The sequence below is a fragment of the Camarhynchus parvulus genome, chromosome 3 (assembly GCF_901933205.1).
Source record: "Camarhynchus parvulus chromosome 3, STF_HiC, whole genome shotgun sequence".
Taxonomy (NCBI): domain Eukaryota; kingdom Metazoa; phylum Chordata; class Aves; order Passeriformes; family Thraupidae; genus Camarhynchus; species Camarhynchus parvulus.
The window spans coordinates 20,000,567-20,020,048 of record NC_044573.1 but is presented as its reverse complement, the minus strand read 5'-3'; the positions used below and the strand labels follow the sequence as shown (position 1 = coordinate 20,020,048).

Below are 19,482 nucleotides of genomic sequence, written 5' to 3'. Positions count from 1 at the left end.
AAGGAGAGAAAAAAGTAGTATTTTTTACCAGCACAGAATAACCCACGCAATGATTTCTGTACATTATCTATTTGCAACAAACACTGTATGTACCTGGAATATGTTTAGCCCATCCAATGATCACCACCAGTTCTCTGTCTGCCAGGTCACAAAGAGTGGTAAGTGCTTTGATGTCACTGTCTGGAACAGTGGGGTCAGGCATAGCATAGATCTTCTCTGGTTCAGCCACCAGCAAATGGGAGACAATCTTGTTATCTGTAAAAATGGTCCAGAACATTACAAGATCACCAGCAGCATCATTCTACACTTCAAACAGATGGCTCAGATTTCAAAGTGCACAAAAATTTGTCTTAAGACACTGAACTTAATTACACCTTATTGTAACTTCATGACCTCCGACAAGTGGTTACAGCACAAACAAATCTGATCCATTAACAGTGTTTATCAAGCCAGACATGTATGTTCTTAGATAATAAATTCAATGGAACATAGAAATACATGATCCCTGTTAATTATCGGAGTACAAACTTTATAGGAAAAGATTAATGCATTACAGGACATTTTGTACTGTTCAAATAAAAAGTTTTGCCTTCATTTTTTACCTGCAACTCACCCCACCCCTTAAAGGCAGGGGTATTTTTGAGTGAGTAAATACCACATGCAATTAGTCAATCACTGAAACCTGTAACTTCTGTCAGTGACCTGAACTACCATTCTCTATCCACAAACCCAGACCAATCATCTCCTTCTGATTTCTAAACAGGAAAAAACACTAAAAACAAAGAGAAAAAAGAGTTTTGTGCATGGAATGATAATTTATCGTAGTCACACACTGCTTATTTTTATCTATATAGCATTTTCATTCACATGTTAAATATTTACTTTTTTATTCAGTTGACTTGTGATATCTATTTGGAATAATCAATTAAGTTATATGGAAAAATGCAGAGAAGAAAAAAAGAGAAGAGCCCACAAGATTTACAATACAGTGTTGCTATTCTATAAGTAGGATACACATAATATGAGCACTATATCCATGTGAAGGCACAATGGAAATATTTTATCTCTATACAGGGGCCTGATTTATTACTCTGAGAAGGCAGAACTGAAAAATGGGAAAAGGACTAATTCATTAAGCCTCCTAATACAGGGTACATTACTATACTTCCCAATATATTTACATTTTACTTTTCCTGGTAAGTACATCTTTTGACCTCAAAAGCACCATCAGAATTTAAAGCCCAAATGGCACCCTTTAGTGATTTTACATGAATCTGCTCCCTTCAGAGAGATAAAACATTATAAGGCTTGACGTAAATGGGATTCCACTGTGAGGAGACCCCAAGTATTTTCTGAGTGCAGAGAATGCTGCCAGAATTAGTACAATTTTCCCCATCTGCATGTACGTCACAGGACAGACCACACTGTTCTCCTGCAATGGAAGCTGACTGGGATGTGACTTGCCCAACAGTGTTGTCAAGGCTGACCTAGAACACAGGCTAGGCAGAGTTAAAGAATAAAGCAGGCATTTATTAAAAGGCCTCAATGGATACATCTTCGGCAGCACAAGAGCCCAGCCAGGGCTACACCCAAGATGGACCCAAAATGGTTGACCTGTCCTGAGGTCTCACACATTTTCATAAGTTCTGGTCCATTAGTATATTGCAGTTAATTGTCCAATTATAGCTTTAGGTTATGAAGTCTCATCTTTGTTTTTCTCTCTTCTTCATGCTCTTGGGCCTGAAATTTGGATCAGTTGACCTTGGTCCCAAGCTAGAAAATGAATTGTTTTGTCTAAATAGTCTGTGAAGAGAGCTCACTATCCTTTAATATGAAGCTCAGAACTACACACTAAAGCAGTAAAGAATCTGAAAAATATAGAAGCTTAAAACCTAAGCCATCAGTGTCAGAAAGGATCCCTACTAGTCCATGACATTTTTCCATAAAATGCTCACTTGATTCAGATTTCTGATACTTTACTGCTCTTTAGTGACACAGACTCCTTGACTCTGATCTACTGTCTCTACAATTTTTGCCTTATTCCAAATTTGGGTGCCAGAAGTTGTGATATATGTTAGTCCTTCATATAGTAAGTGCAAGAGCCAACTGGAAACCATCACATCAAGCTTGTTTTATTACAAGGGGACATATTCATGCTTTATATGAACTGTAGGAACCATGCCAACTGATGTAATTTTTGATCTCAATAGTTGACTGATTATCAAACTGATTAATGAGGAATTCTATTCTTATTTACAAATGACAGATGGTAGTTTAAACTTATATTGGCAAACAGCCTTAGCAGGTTTTTTTTAAATTTTTTAACAGTCTTTTCCTAACCTGTTCAATTTCACACAGAAAACATGTACGTGAGAAAAGACAGCATTACTTCTTTCCAAATTCCAGGATTTTTAATGGGTTAGGAAAATAGGATAAATTAATAAAGAGTTTCTTAACATCCAAGCATATGCAGCTGAGGACTTCTACTTTTTGGGTTTTTAAACCATGATAAATGAATGAAGAAACACTCTCATCCCCAAGTTCTGGGTTTTTTTCTCCTGCAGCAGAAGAAACAGCCAAAGAACAACTTTCATTTGTGTATGAGGCTCCTCACCAATGACATTGCATAGATGATTTAGGAATATTGACTATTTTGACTCAGGATTTGCAAAACCTCAAATCCTTTTTATTTCTGCAGTCAATGAAATCTACAGCCAGGCCATTAAATTCTATGGTAAAGCTGGAAAATACAACATAGATCAGAAGTAGGTGTAGAAAAGATCCTCCAAACACCCGCTCTTTCCTTACAGGGGGAAAAAGCTACATGTATTGGCACATGCATTAGCACAGAACATAGAAAAATTCTGAACGTACTCAGAAAACTCCATCACTCAGGAAATTGAATAGCCATGAGCACTGTTTCAAGGTAAATCTTATTTAATGTTTCCCTAATTAGAATCAATAGAACCCAATTTTCATTCCTGTGCCTTTGGTACACACAAACTATCAGTCAGGGTCCAGAAAATCTCCCAGGCTACTTCCACACAAAACGGATTCAACTGTTTCAAGTCTGGACACTTATCTGCCAGGATTTGAAAATTAAGTTTTAAAAATGTTTATGACAAAATTGTTTGTACTTGGATAAGCTAAGAAAAACGGAGGGAGGCACTCAGATAATGAGTAATGATTTATGAGGAGGTTAGTTTATCTCAGACAACTGAAGCTTACAGAAATCGGCGCAGTTATCACCTTATAGGTAATGTAATGCACCACATTGCAATAATCTTGGGTTTACACAGAGATTCTTGTATTTCAGTACAACTGCATTAACCTCTGCTCATATCTTAAGGGCTTGGGGCTTTTGGGTTGGATGGGTTTTTTTGTCTGTTTGGTCTTGGCTTTTTTTGGTATGTTAGGCTATCAACATTTCTACTCAATGACAATATCAAGTAAATGAAAAACTGACAATCTGTGCACCCAGGAAAACTAAACCTCTAATGAAATTAAGCATTAGAGTTTATTAAATTTTATTGTATTATCAGAAAGTTTTTATTATAATGTGCAAAATCTGCTTAGTGCAGCCCTAGATTGTATTTACAGAACAGTGGGACAGCTTATGGAGGCTGAGTAGAAGATGCCAGATTGGACAATTGAAGGAATATAATCAGCATAATGTTTTTTGGAAAGGCAAAAGGAAACTATGCCATATGTTCACTTAAGCCTTAATTTTATGTAAAACTGGCTGTTTTTTCTTTGACACAGCTAAAATGCCCTTTCACTTACAGTTCAAAGACTGTTTATTTGCTCTCCAGATCCCCATATGCTCAAACGTATTGTACACAGCACTGTCCCCTACTGGGGAACACCATCAGAAACAGATTCCATTTTCCATCCAGCCAGGTATTTTCGAGGGGCTAAAACCTGACATGTGTGTTGTCAGAGGCTTAGAGGCAGAGGCAAATGGGAGACAAGAAGGAATTTGCCCTCCTTATTTCACTGGCTTATTTATCCACATTAGGAGCAAATTAACCTCCTCAGCAGGAGCAACTGGATGTGTGTATTCCCATTTGAATTTGGAAGAGTTTACAACACCTGATACAGAGCCTGTGTGTCTCTGCAGGGTAATACACCAGCCTCTTGCACTACAGCTATAATGCTATTAAATTTACTTCATGGAATTAGTACAGTCACTGCTTGAGTTTATATAAGCTGCAAAGCAAAACCCCTAACTATTTTTAGTTAATCGCAAAGAGGATGGAACTTGCATTTTAGCAGTGAGATGATCATCTCTTTCTCTCTTAATTTCAGCCTGGAGAGATACAATCAAGGACATTATTAAAACATAACAAAACAAAGTAAAAAAAAAATCCATGAGGGTACTAGAGCCCAAACTACCACTTTCTGCTTTGTTATTAGTGTGGCATATTGCTGTTTTAATCTAATGCTAGGTAGTGTATTAATCTATAGGTATAAATTAATGAGGCTCTTAATGTATTTTCATTGGGAGGTTGAGCAGTCAAACTCATTTAGTTAGTGAAAACTACAAAAATCACTTTCTTGTGAAATCTGAAAGTAGAAGCTTCAATGAGCTAATGATCACAGTATGAACCATTTTATGTACCACTGAAAATAAAGATAACCTGTAAATGTAAAATTTGCACTGCATAAACCATGCTTTTATACACTTCCACCTGTAAAAACACTCTTTGTTCAACTCCACTTGAGAAAGATGAGCATATTTAAAACAAAACCTGTTAACAGCCAAATCGATATAGTCTTCACGGTAATATTTTCTGACCAAACCCTTGTTCAACCCAGAAGGAGCTTAGCAAACAGGGCTAGGAGTCAATAGCCTGTACTGAGAGAGAAATGCTGTGCATGTGGTGTACTCACATGGCTTTTTTGCTGGCTGAACTAGCTGAGGGTTCAGGTATGGGCTGTTCTCTGCATCTATTCTGCGCTTGTACTTCTGGCGACCCCCACGTACTCGGTCTAGGCGCACACCTACGTTTGGAAACACAAGCAAACATGTAATTAAATACATTATGAGCATGCCTTTCAGGTAGCAATCTTCTATTTCCTGCCTTCCAATATTTATATTAAAAGCATGTTTATTTCAAAAGATTAATTTTAGAAAGCATGGGAAATCAGCATTATAAGTATTTGCAAGCAGTTTAGAGTTCCACACATGCAAGACTAAGTATACAACATAATTTCCTGTTCATTTAAAACCATTCATTCATTTTTACATATTATTAAAAACAGCTAGCAAGTTTAGCTTCCATTTGAAAGAGCCTAATCTTAAGTCATCTTTGCCAGAAGCAGAATTTCAAGGCTGTAATAAACACCATGGATATAGAAGCATAACATTATGAGCAGAGAAGTACAGAGAATTTGAACTTTAGAAACAATGAGTCCTGCATACAGTCTAATAGTCAAAACTGAATTAAGATGGATTAACATGGCCAGAGGATACAAAGTAAGTGTCCCTAGAAAAATAAGAATATATATGTGGCTTAAAGACTGAAATTGTTCATGACGATTTGAAAGAAATTGTACAGTTGTGCATTCAGACGTCATCAATGATGAATTAACATTTGTGTTCTACCTCCACATTGTTCATTCCTTCAATACAGCATTCTGCTGCCTGGTTTGTATGGATATATAGAAATTTACTGTCCTGAAACAAGCTATAGCTGCCCTCATAGACAAAATGAAACAAGGTGAACGGGTGCAAAGACAGTAGATCTTACAAAACAAGGAAATATTTTTATTTCTTTCTGAGTCACCGTGGCAGATTTCCAGACAGCCCGGAGGAACGTGACTAAAACCAAGCAATAACATAACACGGAAGTTGAAGAACTTGGCACATATGCGGGACAACAGGACAAGTAATACCAAGTGCAAAATCTGTCCCTGATGACACGGATTTAATAACACAAGAATGGAAGGACACATTAAGTACCAATGGCCCCTGTGAGCAATGTAATAAAGGGCAACTCACATTCTCACTTTTCTTTTCATTGTCTATTTTAGCTCTCCTCCCTCTATGTCTACTTTCTATTGCTATTATTGTGCCCTACTCTTCTATGTCCCATCCCTCTGATCTCTCCCTTACACACAAAATACCACAAGAACTGGCTTCTGGACAGCAAGGGAAGCCACCACCAAAGAAGTTACAGTTCATGTGCACAGCAAGAAGAACACAGCACAGAGTTTATGTGCTGCCTCTGAACCCACACGGGCAGCACAGCCTAGTAACCAGAAAACATCTGTCAGTCTTCTTTCCTTCTCAGAAACCAGAAACCAAAAAGGATTGACTGGGTTTTGTAAAGGAAAACTGTTTTGCCAACTAGCGAGAAATCCAAGGCCAACTATTGTTGGGGTGGTGTTGCTTTTTTTCTTTTTTTTTTTTTTTGCTTATATTTCCTGGGTTACTTACACAGAAAGGGGATGCTTGCTTTAAGGACACAACAAACACCTGCAACTATAATTCAGGGAGTTGTATCCAACAGTGGTCAATAGCTTTTGCTCATCAGGAAAGCGGGTAATGATCACCCTTAATTAACAGTGAAATTTCACCTGGCTTACTGCAGAAGACTGTGTATGTCAGTCCATCAAACCCAAGAAGTACATTTCTCACTGTGTGTCTCCAGTTGCATTCATGGGAATCACAAGATTTAAACAGTAACATAAATGAACCACATACCCCAAGAGGTTCGTGCATAACTATGAATGAAATCTTATTTATATGATAGTTAACTATGTAACTTGTGACTGATTTGTGATCTATGCTGCTTGATAAAATTTTTGCTAATTCAATCAACAGAGCATGGTTATTTCTGTTTTTATTTTTTAAAGTTATACTTAGAAATGCACAAACTACAAGACCACCACTTTAAAAACTGATAGCTCGAACCTTTCAGAACTAATGATAACTCACTGTTCTTCACACTGGGATTGGGAGTTTGAGCTACAGCTGAAGCAAATGACATCCAGGACAATACATTGCCATAAAAACAAACAGCAGAAGACCAAGGTTTGATAGTTGAATATTCAGAAATAGGCAGAGGATTAGAACAAGCCACATGCAATATTGGGGGGATTATGAAAAAGACTGCCCAGCATTTGAAGAAAAATAGATAGAAAATGATTTCTGCATAATTCAGATGCCATCCTTCTTTCTGCTTGGGAACAGATTTCATAGTGATAAAAGATGGATAGCATCAGACATAAGTATGTTTAATCAAAAAGTAATGGAACTGAAGCTTAAATTAAAATAATATAAATCTACCAAGATGAACAATTTTTTTTACCTCCTTTGCATTAGATGAGATACACACTCAAGCCATTCACATACTCAATGGAAGAAAATACAGAAAAATGTCACTATAGCAAAATTTTACTTAGATCCGTGCCCTCACCTAATATACATTGCTTTATCTGTAAATAAAGCTTTCTTTTAAAAAACCCTAACTTCTAGATAACTGGGGGGGCAATCATACAATTTAAAATTACCTAAGTCTATAATGGAACTAATTCAAATTTTAATGTGAAAATAGTTTTGATAATGTAACACCAATAAATTACAGCTTTATAACCCATCCATTAAAATTGATAGAGTTTATCATCATTTTGGCTCCTAGTATTTCCTTTATCTGTAAGATATCCTATATCTATGTTTTTCTGTACCTTTAAGAAAGTAGATACTTTGGATTTAATTTCTGAAAATCTAACACACCCTATGTGGTATTTTACTTCCCAAGGGTCTTTATAGAAGTAAACACAGTGGAGGACACTGCTTAACAAGCTATACCCATCTGATATGCCATAAAAACTTTGGGGTTTAGCAGGTAGCAAACTGAAATCCAGAGGTTCCAAAGTATATCCGTGGATGTTCCTCTGTAACTCCTACAGCTTGTATGAGAGAATTTATTACATAAAGTTTTATTTATCAAGACAGTAGCTCTCAAAACAGTAGCAACTGATGCCTCCTTTGTTAGAATAACAAAGGGAAGAAATAAAAGTAATTTTGTCCACAAAAATCCTCATTTGGGACAGGAGGAGCTTTACATCAGTCACGGATGTAACTGTTTGAATTCCACAAAATCTGTATTCAGATTATTAAGGAGGATATTGTGACATCTGGAGAAATTAGGTAGATCTCTGCTTCAGCTCTGCTGTACATTGTGGCTTCACAAAATCTTCAGCATCTCAGTTCACTCACCCAAGCCCTCCTCAACCGTGAAGTGAAAAGAAAGATACTCCACCCATAAAAAATCATGTAATATCTCCCAATGAACTACACTATATGTATTATAATTCCAGTTCTTCGGGGTCAAAACATTCATGTCACTGAACACAGCTCCATGACAGACAAGACAATGTGATTCTTCACACTTCCTAATGCTCATTTGAAAAGCCTTCAACAGAGAAACACCACCAAGAGCCCTAATGGGAAAAATAGGGATGACCACAGGGTGGAAATAGGAAGAACAGGCTTGCCACTAGTTAAGGGAGCAGTTACTTTCAATGTTAAAGTGCAACACATTCACTTTATACCTCAGGTCAAGCACAACTCATGAACTCATTTGCTCAGGAGATTTAGACATGACTTACAAATCTCAGAAGATGAGGGTTGGGCTGTAGAGCTGTAATATAGGGAGAGATGGAAACTGTGTAACTCAGTGAAATAGGTACTTTTTAAACCAAAGAAATTACATGTACTGATACAACATAAGAAATTCTCCACCTATTCTTCAGGGAATAAATGCTTTTATACAGTCACTACATAAGCTTCTACAAAAACATCTGCCTCCTGGTTCCTTACATAATCTTTGCATGATTTCTATCAAATGCTACACAACACACAACAAAATCACACTGGGCACCTACTCTACACTAAATGTGTCCACACAGCCTTGCACAGAAACAACTGAAGGCCAGAGCAGATGTGCCACATGAGCGACACACCAGGTTACTAAATCTAAACAACACAGGTAAACCTGAACTCATTTTCTTTGTATTTCCTCATCTGTTTCTACCTTGCCAATAAATGTAAATTATTATTCCTATTCTGTGGTTCTTTCCTCATGCTGCCTTGAAGACCTCATGCAGGACAGATACCCACTGTGATGATGCTACATAACCAAAAGGATTGCCCATACCCCAATAGATTATTGACTTTGCAATTCAGGTCCTCACTATGAAAATACTATTTAACCATGTAATCTCATTTTCCATACGGATCCAAGCCATATTAAAAGAATATTATTTAATCCTTTTAAGATCCACCACTATTTACTCCTTTATCACTCATCTCTGTTTTTCTTCTCCATCCCCTCCTCCTCACCTTGGCTACAAGCTTCCAGTGCTCATTTGTTCAACTGACCCACAAACATTCTTGTCATTTCCACAGAGTTCTATACCCACAAGTTACACTGGAAGGCATTAGCCCAATCCTTCAAATCAAGCCCTACCAACACCAGGTTTGCCTGTAAGAAATTGTTCACTACCTTTAATTGCAGAGCTCTTTGTTTGAGGAAAAAAAAAATTACTTAATTAGTAAACAACAGGTTTGAAATCAGACTGAAATGTGCAATTTTTACTTCCCTCAGGAATTTCACATTCTGCTCCCTTCCTGTTTCCCTACATAACAGTCTCATGGCAAGGGGGTATGTTCTACATCAATGCCACCCTGGCAAGCTCCACCTCTAACACAGCATTTGATATGTATGAAAAATATTCCTATCTCGTTTTTTGACATATGTAACTGGCTAACAATCCATTTTCTACAGATGTCTGCAAGACTCCCAGTATTGTCTTCAACAGTGAGACAGGTAAAAATGAATACCCACATAACTGCACTTTGCCAAGCTCTAGAGGAACACTGGTAGCAGAGGTAAAAAACCCCAGATTAACAGCAAAACTGGAAAGCACAAATATCATTTTAATGGCAGGTTCCAGTGTCGTTCTCCTTTGGGACAATGCCTTAATAGAGTGTTCCCGTTCACTTGAACTTACTGTGATTATTTCTAAGATTGCTGAATAAACTTCAGTGAATATTATAAACTCCATTTTGCTTTTATTTACATAAGCCAGAAAAACTAGTTGATTTTCCACCATGAACAGAGACAGAATGTATTGAGATTTAAGAATGCACACTCATCTAGATACTCTTTAGACACTTCAGCAACCTCTATAATTTGGGGTTGGAGTCCAGTGCATTAACCCTGCAGTCTGAGAGATTTGCAGCGGAAAAAATACTTTAAACCATGAAAGACCTCTCTCAATACAGCAGGAACATGCAGAAAAGTAACACAGCTGAAGAAATAAGATAATATCAGCTATCATTTTTTCTGGATCTGAATACTTATTTTATGTGCTGAATTACAAAGCTGCCAAAGAGCTTCTGCAATCAGTTTACAACGTATTTGGATAATACCTTATGCAGGTAAAAATTCAGCTAGAGATGTAAAATATGTGTCTACTAGGCAGAAAGAATTTTGTGAACAGAGCCCTAATTCATCAAAGAAGATAGAAGCTATGACTCACATTAAAGTTTTCCTGATCTGTGGCTGAATTAACAATTACCAGGGGAAGGCTTCAGTGTTTTGTCTTCCTATAGCCATCTCCACAATTAAGCATATTATTTAGAGTAGCATAGGAAGTCTAAAAATCATCCTCCTACTTTACATTCAGCTAGTACCAAAAAGTATTTGTTAATGTGGGATAGAATTGGCTATTCTCAAGACATGCCTGTAAAACAATTAATTCATTAATTGACCCATATAATTGACTGAAAAACAAAACAGTGTTTATTACTTTAATATCTAACTTCATCTGTGATTAGAAGTTGTTTAATTTATCTGTTCCTCTGCAACGATTTGTAAAAAACAGTTTATTATTAAAAAACCCCAAATAATCGGGCTAATTAAAATATTTAGTGAATTGTTTCAGGTTGAAAAAACAAAAGAGAGTAATACTGCTTTTGCAAAACAAATGCTTCAAACCAATATTTCAGATTTTCTCTATGTTTAATACTAAACAAAGTTTCAAGGCAACTAAATGTAAGCAGTATTTTGGAAATTTCATTTTTGTCCTGGGAGGAGGGGATGAGATAGGCTGGATTTTTGCAAAGGAAATGATAAACGCATCTTTTAGGCTAAAGCCCAGTGGTTTGTTTTTTTCAGTTTGACAAAAGAACTGATAAATGCATTACTTACACAACTCAGTACTCAACCTCTCTTGAAAGGAACATTAACTTTGCATGAACTAATCATCTACATGTGGAAATTTTGTGCACTGCCATTTATGCATTAAACTACAAAAGAACGTTAATAAAATCCCCTTCGTTTTCCCATGTAAATGAGACTTTGTGTAAATAAATTCTATTATTTCTCAGCCCAAGTGATTTCCCTTGAAGAATGTTCCATAAACAAAGATGTTCACATGAAGAAAATGTGACATAAAATGTTTAAGAATCCTATTGTTCCTTTACATTTTTAAATGGCTCCATATGTATCCTAATCTGTGACAGTCACAAATACAAATTAGGTCACACGCAACAGGTGACAAGTTTTAATTGAATGTCTTCTGTCTGCAATTCTGACAAAAGGTGAATGGAAATAAATGAGTCTGGCAAGACAGCCCTGAGCCTTACAATACCCAATACCTCATTATTTTTAAACAGCTATCTATAAACTGATGCTGACAAGCCTTGAACCTTTTATTTCTGTTCAAGAAGAGGTGAATGTGCAGAAAGAAAGAATAAAAAAAAAAAGAAAAGAAAAACATGACAGCTACACTGTTGCATTAAACATGCAACACCCATTATCCAATGATTAGCTCTCAAATATTACAAAAGAATATCTCTTACACTTCACTTAAGAACTTAGAAAAAAAATCTGTCTCTCTTGTGGAAGAGATACACTCTGTGCACTCCATTACTAGTGCCTAAATTGATCTTTTCCAAGTTTTGTACTACCAGATTTTCAGTAGAATTATGCTAGACTCAAGATGATTTTTAAAAGAGACTGAAATTAGGCCAGTAAACACAGGTTATACAGCTTCCACTTCTTTTCCTTCCCATTTCCAAAGTGAGGAAGAGCCTGCGTTGCAGAAAGATGTGCATATTTGTAAACTGCAAAGGAAAAGGAATGCAGAACTAAGGCTGAATATACATAAAGCCCTTTATACATAAAGCCCTGGTGTTTCTGAAATGAAGCAGTTACCATTACATAATACTTCTCTCCCCATCACCTGGATTACTAATATACTAATTACTAGGAAGCAGTGTAAAATACTGCAACAGCTTTTATGAATAACACAGAAAATACTGATGCTAATTGCACCATTAAATTTCATGTCAATGTGCTTATATATCATAACCATACTATATGAGAGTATATGCCTTATTTTTTTAATTATGCATACAATGTCCTGGGACAAGGTATAAGAATAAATAAAGGCAATCTATCACTAACTAAATACCACAGTTCTAACCTTAATTTATTTAAATATAATTACAGAAGATGCTATCTTGTTTCAGAGTTCAAATTACAACCAATTTAATGAAGTGGAGCTTGCTGGGCTGTACAGTCATTACTGCATCAATACACTTGCAACCATTACTTTAAAGGTGACAAGCCCAGCCTGGGAAAGGCAGCTTGGCTGGTGATCCAAGGAGAGGGCACAGAACGTCAGGAGACACAAAGGTCAAAAAATAAATTTGAGCAAGGCCATGCCAACGCCTGAAGGTCAAAAGCAGGCCTTTATTCTAGATCACATCACTAGAGCTTATAAAGAATTCAGGAGCTATGCTGGTGACAACTCTAATAGAAAAGAAGTCTAACTGAAGTTCTGGACCATTTGCTGGCAACTCTCAAGACAGAAGGGAAGATTGAAATGAAATGCGTTACAATAATCGGACTGTGAAGTACCAGCAGCATGAACAAGATCTCAATACCATTTTCAGATACAATAATGTGCAGTTTCACAATATTTCAGTCAGTGACTTGGAGGATTCTGGAATTAATCTGTGATCCAGAAATCACAGGAAAGTTCTTAAAAGCATGAGGTGAAACAGTTATACAAAATAATATCAGTTCTACTAGGACCAGGAAATATTCCACTTAAAATTTGGGTTTCTACCTACAGGAAGTGATTTCATTCTGCTGGAACAGAATCAGAGAAAACTAAAGGATAGCTCATCGCATTTTAGAGCTTTAAAACAGATGCAAAATTCACTGAAATATTAAGTTTTTTTACCCTAACAAATATGATCCCTAACTCTGGGGTTATTTTCTGTTTTATTAGACTTTTTTTTTTCCTTCCTAGGAACAAAATCTTTCTGGTCTTCCTCAAGGGGCAGCCATTCTGTGATGACCTGTACAAGAATAAGACAAGCAGAATTTACTTTCCAAATTGCACTCATCTGGCAAATTAACTGAGACTTACCTTTACAGCTCAGATGGCTTTACAATGCCACTTGAGCCTAAATTGGCCTCAGCGCAAATATGCATTTTTCTCACAGAATTCTGGATTTCTCCAAGGCTTATTCATGAAAGCATCATTCTGACATTGTCTTTTCTCTTAGCACACCCATAATAACCCTATCTCCTCAATCTTCCTCATATTTATGTATTAAGTAATTATGAGCTGTATTTTTTTGGTGAAACACTGTGCAATTCTCCCCTACTTTTTCTTTGTTCTTTTAAAGAGTAACATAATGATATGTGGAACTGCATCCATTTCAGACTTGATCCTTCAAGCTTCCTCAAAAGGTACAGCAGAATTCTGAACTTCTCTCTGTCTTCTTTCTGCATGCTATTTTATGGCTCCCCAGGATCTGGAGCAGGGGGCACACTATGAGAACAGCCCAAGAACCTTACACCATGTCTCAGCTTCTGTTTGCAGCTAACAGATTTTTAGGAGTATTAATTATATCTTATCGTGATTTATAAGTGTAACTTTTAAAGTATATATCAATTTGACTTATATGGAAGACTGCAATGGAAATGTAAAATATCTGAAGTAATTTAATGAGTATATACACCAATCTGATGCTAAAAAAAGGGTACTTTTAAACCTATGCACAGACTTTATATGAAAATATGGGTTTGACTTGGAAAATGTGGCAGATATTCTCACTTTTTGGCTTTCTGCAGCCATGAGCATTTTGCCTTCTGCATTGTTATTCTATTTGCACATGTTTTTCAAGACTAGATAGGAGTTACACAGCAGTGTTTCATGTGGAGTCCCAGAGTAATCTTCCAGTACAACTACAAGATAATTCCAACCTCAAGATAAAAGATTTTATATTACTAGCTTCACATGTCTTTGGCAAATGATAGGGTTTTTCTGTACTTTGCACTTCCTGTCCATGTACTGCAACTTTCTGTTTCTTACAATTCTGGCTGCTACAAGAGGGAAGTTCAACAGTGGCTTATATGGGTACATAGTTCAGATGGGCATATCTGAAATTCCTGGTTTCTACTTCCTTTCTGATTTGTCTGAGCAGCTGCCTATTTTAGAAAATACAGTGTTTGTCTGCTATTTAGGTAGGGGAAAAATGAATTATATGGGTTAATATGTTTGGACTGGAAGGCACTGACATAGCACATCACAGCACCTTTTTGTTCAGTGTTCCTTCTGCCTGAAAATCTTCACATGGAACAAAAAAATTAAGTTTTTTTGCCTCATTATTTGCAGTGTGTTAAAGAAATGACTGTTCAGCAATAAAAACTTCAAAACGTAGTGGATAGAGGGGCATCAACTTGAGACACTCCAGAGTAAAATAAAGAAAATTATGTAAAATGTCAATGTGGTGGAATTGTTTCCTATTAGTATTGTAGCATTGCTTTCAAAGATGGAAACAAAAACGGAGATATGTCCTCTACATATATTATGGTTTCTGTAGATGGCACATAAAAACATTTCAAATGGCCTTGCCAGGAAGGGATTTTAAAAATGGCCTTTAATGGAGGACCACGATCCCATCCACAGTACAAACATTTGCCCCAACATTTTTCAGAGTACTGAAACTATGTCTTTTCCTTTGTTTGTATGTAACATTTCCCCCGTTCTTCCATGAATACTTCTATCAAAGAATTGTGCATACATGAAAATCTGAAACTGAAACTGAGCAGAAAACCACCAAAATTAATTTATCAAGTTCTGATGCTAGAGGTGAAATGAGGAGAAAAACTGGGAATAAATTTTTTAAATTTATTAAATTTTACAAGAGAAGGCTCCAATCCTTCAACTGAATTCCATGAGTAGATACATAAAATATATAAAACTATCAGATGTGGTTGAACATGGCAAGATGAAAAGATGCATACTATTTTGTTAATCTTCTAATGTTCACTTTTTCCCCTTAAAACAAGAAGGATTGAGATATTACGGGCTATACATATATACAAAAATATCAACACAATATCTGGTGATATCAGTGAAAGTGTGAAAAGAACACAAGATTAATTATTTTGCAATTCCTATAACAAGTGTATATATATGTGTTTCTTCTTCATAAAGCAATGGAAAAGAAAATGACACATGGGGAGTTAACAGGTGCAAGGTTCTGTGGCCATAAATGAGAAAAAAAAATCATCTAATCATCATTTAGAATTTCAAGTATTCTCCCAAACATGCTTAGCACTTCATTCATGCCCTGAGTGTGATTTATACCTCAACTCACACACCCTTGCCAGCCTCACAACCTGACATTCTGCCTGACACCCTGGAGTGACAGGTTACCGTGCTTCTGGCCTCTGAGTCTTGTCTCAGGTACTACTTGAGCAATTAATGGAAGGTTTATTAGTGGTAGCACTTCACTGATACCTCTGCTGGAAGCTTCCCATGCAGAAGCATATTGGTTAACCAGCATATTGACAGCTCTTTCGTGGTTAGCAACAGAAATGGATCAGAGCCTATGCAGAAAATCTCAGCTGAAAAACAGAACTGCAAATGTGCTCAGCATTCCCCAGACTTTTTGACTGCCTCTAATCTTACAAACAATTAATAGTATGAAGTAAATTGATTTCACTTCAATAAAACACAATACATTTTTAAACAATTAGACAATATAGTCTTATTATAAAGTACCCCTGCTCTACAACAGAAACGATGACAATTTTCTTCTAATCTCATAGGTAACACTGGGCCTTTGGGAAATGGGTTAATAAATTCTAGTTTTCTAAACCAGGCAGACTGATTTACTGTAAACTTCCCCCATTACACTTATAGTAGATGTCTATCAAATTGCTTATGAGAACAAATTTATGGAAAATATCCAAGAGTAATGCTTTGTTCTTATTAAAATACATGAATATGTATGTAATTTTAGCCGGCCTAAATGAACAAAACAAAAAGAAAGAGAAAAAAGGTCAAAAATTTTTGTCACAAGAATTATTCTTTTACACAAGAAACAATTTGTCCCTGTTAAAAATGCCTTTATATAAAAGAGGCTTGTCTAAGGAGAATATTTTTCTTTAAATTGTAATGGCAACTGCTATGAAGAAAACCCATACAGTGTACAAGGGTATGTTAATACAAGTAATTGGGCGACATAATTACATGAGCATTATTTAAAAGAGGAAATAAAGCATAAAATTTCCTCATGAATTATTTTTACGTAGAACTTTAACAGATGCAGAATTTAAAAAAATTATAATAGTTCTAAGTCAGTAATTCCTGACAAGCACAGTCTATTTAAATTGATACATACCTACCCTCCTTCTGAATGCAGATGTCAATGGGAATATTCACCATGGGCAATGCTAAACACGCACATATTTTGTTTTCCTAGGAGCCATGAAAAGAATATTTACCAAAGAGGAGACCAAGTCTTCTCACTCAATGCATTGCAAACCTATTATAGCTCTACTGAAGCCTGCACATTTCTCCAGAGCTGCTTCTCAGGGTGAGAAGAGCAAAGAGTTTCGCTGACTTTATATTTTTTTCCAAATGCTGTGTTCCTTTCAAAGTTTTCTGCTTTATGTCCCAAAGTTGTCTTCCTTCCATTAAAACACATACATGGAACTCATTCACTCTTTTAAACATATCACTATACATTCCTAGAGAATGTGACACCCAATTTAAAAGACACTAAGTCTCAAGAGCAGAATTTACTGAGTAAAAAGGTGACAGGCTATGTATAAAATAACTTAATGAAACAAGGCCAGAAACCTAGAAGAGTACTTCAAGATATTTATAAGTAGCACCCTCAAAATGAACAAATGTATGTAATACTCTTCCTAGGACAGGTTTTGAGCAACTTGACCAGGAAGTGAGTGTACAGTTCGTACAATTCAGTTCCTGGGTTCTGTGAATTGCTTATGAAAACAATGTCATTGTTGTCACTCTGTGATCAGGAAAACAGACACAGGTTTAAAGGAAAAGGAGATGACAAGATCTATGATGGCCTGCAGTGAGTACACTTTTCTTTCTCCAGCAGGAACTCTTCAGAGAATGATCACTAAAGGCTGTGTGTGCTCTGCACAGCAAAGTGTAATGCAAAACAATGACACTGCATTGCTTAATGGCTAATACAAGCTCAGAGTCAAAATTCCTTACTCACTCTTTATCCTGCCCTACATGGGCAATCCATGAATATAAATACATAACAAGTGAAGGTCTGGAGAGCTGTTAGCAAATAAAATCTCTATGTGGTTCAGTTTTCCACATTTAGATTCTGCCCATCACTGCATCTCCACATTACTCAAGATCCAAAATTGTACCTAGGACTGTTATTTAAACAAAACAAACCTGTTTCTCCCTGTCTTCTTTCCCTCTTCTTGACCTTAGAACCTTTACTTCAGATGAGAACTTCCTTCTGCAATGTGTTCATTTGTTCCAGAAAGTATTTTGATCCTGAGCTCAAATTTGGATCCATTTTCAGATGTTCAAGTTTTTTTCTACTAATTTTAATCTGCACTAGATATATTCAGAAGGATGGTACAAAAACATGCAGATAAATCTGAACAAGCACAAGCACATTTTATTGCATTACTCTAAAGTGACATAACAGGAATAAGATCTTGCCTGTATTTTCAGAGGGAACTCATTCAAATGTTCCTCCTTGAAGCCTTAACTTAGTTAAACCTGGAGAAAAGGAAGGAACTGACCACTGAAGAAAATACCTCTAATTATGTTTATATGCAGCAAAATGATGCATCAGCTATAGGAAATATCACTATGTTTTCTGGGAATATTGTTTATTGGAGAAAATCAAAACACATAGCACTGAGGATGGATCCTGTGAGGAAGGCCTTTGGGATTGGTGATGGGACCTTCTTAAATCAGTGATCTCAATGGTCTTAACAAATCTCATATTTTCTGACACTGTTTCTTAGGGTTTTACACGTTTCCCATTTGCTGACATGTGAGATTTATGTGAAAATCGTACACCTTTGCACTGCTCAGGAGCATTTGTTTCTTGAATTGAGGCAGGTTTTAGAAACTGTAACACAATTCATTTTTTACTGCCTTTTCCCTATTTTACAGAGTTAAGTTATTTTCCACTTGTCATGCCATTGTGTCAGAGATGGTGTGGTGTGGTGGATTGATATGTCTTTATTATTCTCTCCAGCCTGTGGCTTTCGTTTTAGATTGCTCTGTGATCTTCTCTGCAGCTATCCACAAAGAGTGGAAGTGTAATAAACATCTCTACTTTGTGCCAAATTTTTGTGGGGACTACTGCTCTCTCAGTGACGATATTTGCATATTTCTTGAAAATAGGTTAACTTGCTGTTAGAGCAATAGGAAACTGGCCATATATCCTAAATCCATCAACCCAACAGAATTTCAGTTTTAACTGGACTTTTAAATTAAGACTATGAGCCCACAAAAAAAAAAGGAGAGAATGCACTGCAAAATTTATATTGACAACCTATTTACATTCAGAGTAAATTTTTTGTATAACTTCCAAAGATGAACAAACATGACTAATTCCACATCAAAAAAAAATCATAAACCTAAAATAAATTCATAGCCAGAATTCTGTGATTTTGATTGGCATCTTCCCTACATCTGAAACAGTGTAGCTCATTTTTTATTCAAAATCATTTCCACAAAACAGCATCAAAATAAGTTTTAAATCCTCTGCATGGGCTTTTTCATTTTTAAACCTATCTAATTAAAAGATGAGGAAATTCTCCTTATAGTTACATAAATATGTGAGACAGAATAAAAAAGCTTTTCATAGGCTTGTTTTTTATTTGTCCCAGTCTATCAATTCTATTCTGAGGAATGGATTTTCATCTTTGTGCTAAACGTCAAAAAATGCTCTCTACACTTTACATTTCTTAAACCATGTTGTACATTGTACCACTAAGGTATAAAAAAACTCATCAAAACTCCACACAGTTGGGAAATGCCACAGTGAACTAAACAGACTGGGATTTCAAGTGCTGGATACTTAACAGCCGGAGAAGCTCTTTAATCTTGTTTAAGAAAGAGAGGGCATAATTTATCTGGAGA

General features: G+C 36.2%; 1 protein-coding gene across 12 annotated transcripts in view; it reads right to left on the bottom strand.

The window, feature by feature from the left end:
• The window catches only part of ESRRG (estrogen related receptor gamma), a 390,382-nt gene that overhangs the window by 46,138 nt on the left and 324,762 nt on the right, over window positions 1-19,482 (bottom strand). For all 12 annotated transcript variants that reach the window (XM_030945130.1, XM_030945139.1, XM_030945133.1 and 9 more), the window contains 2 exons: window positions 4,894-5,004; window positions 94-255 (listed from right to left, as the gene is read on the bottom strand). In XM_030945130.1, coding sequence (XP_030800990.1) covers window positions 94-255; window positions 4,894-5,004 — 273 coding nt within the window. The remainder of the gene's footprint in view (window positions 1-93; window positions 256-4,893; window positions 5,005-19,482) is intronic.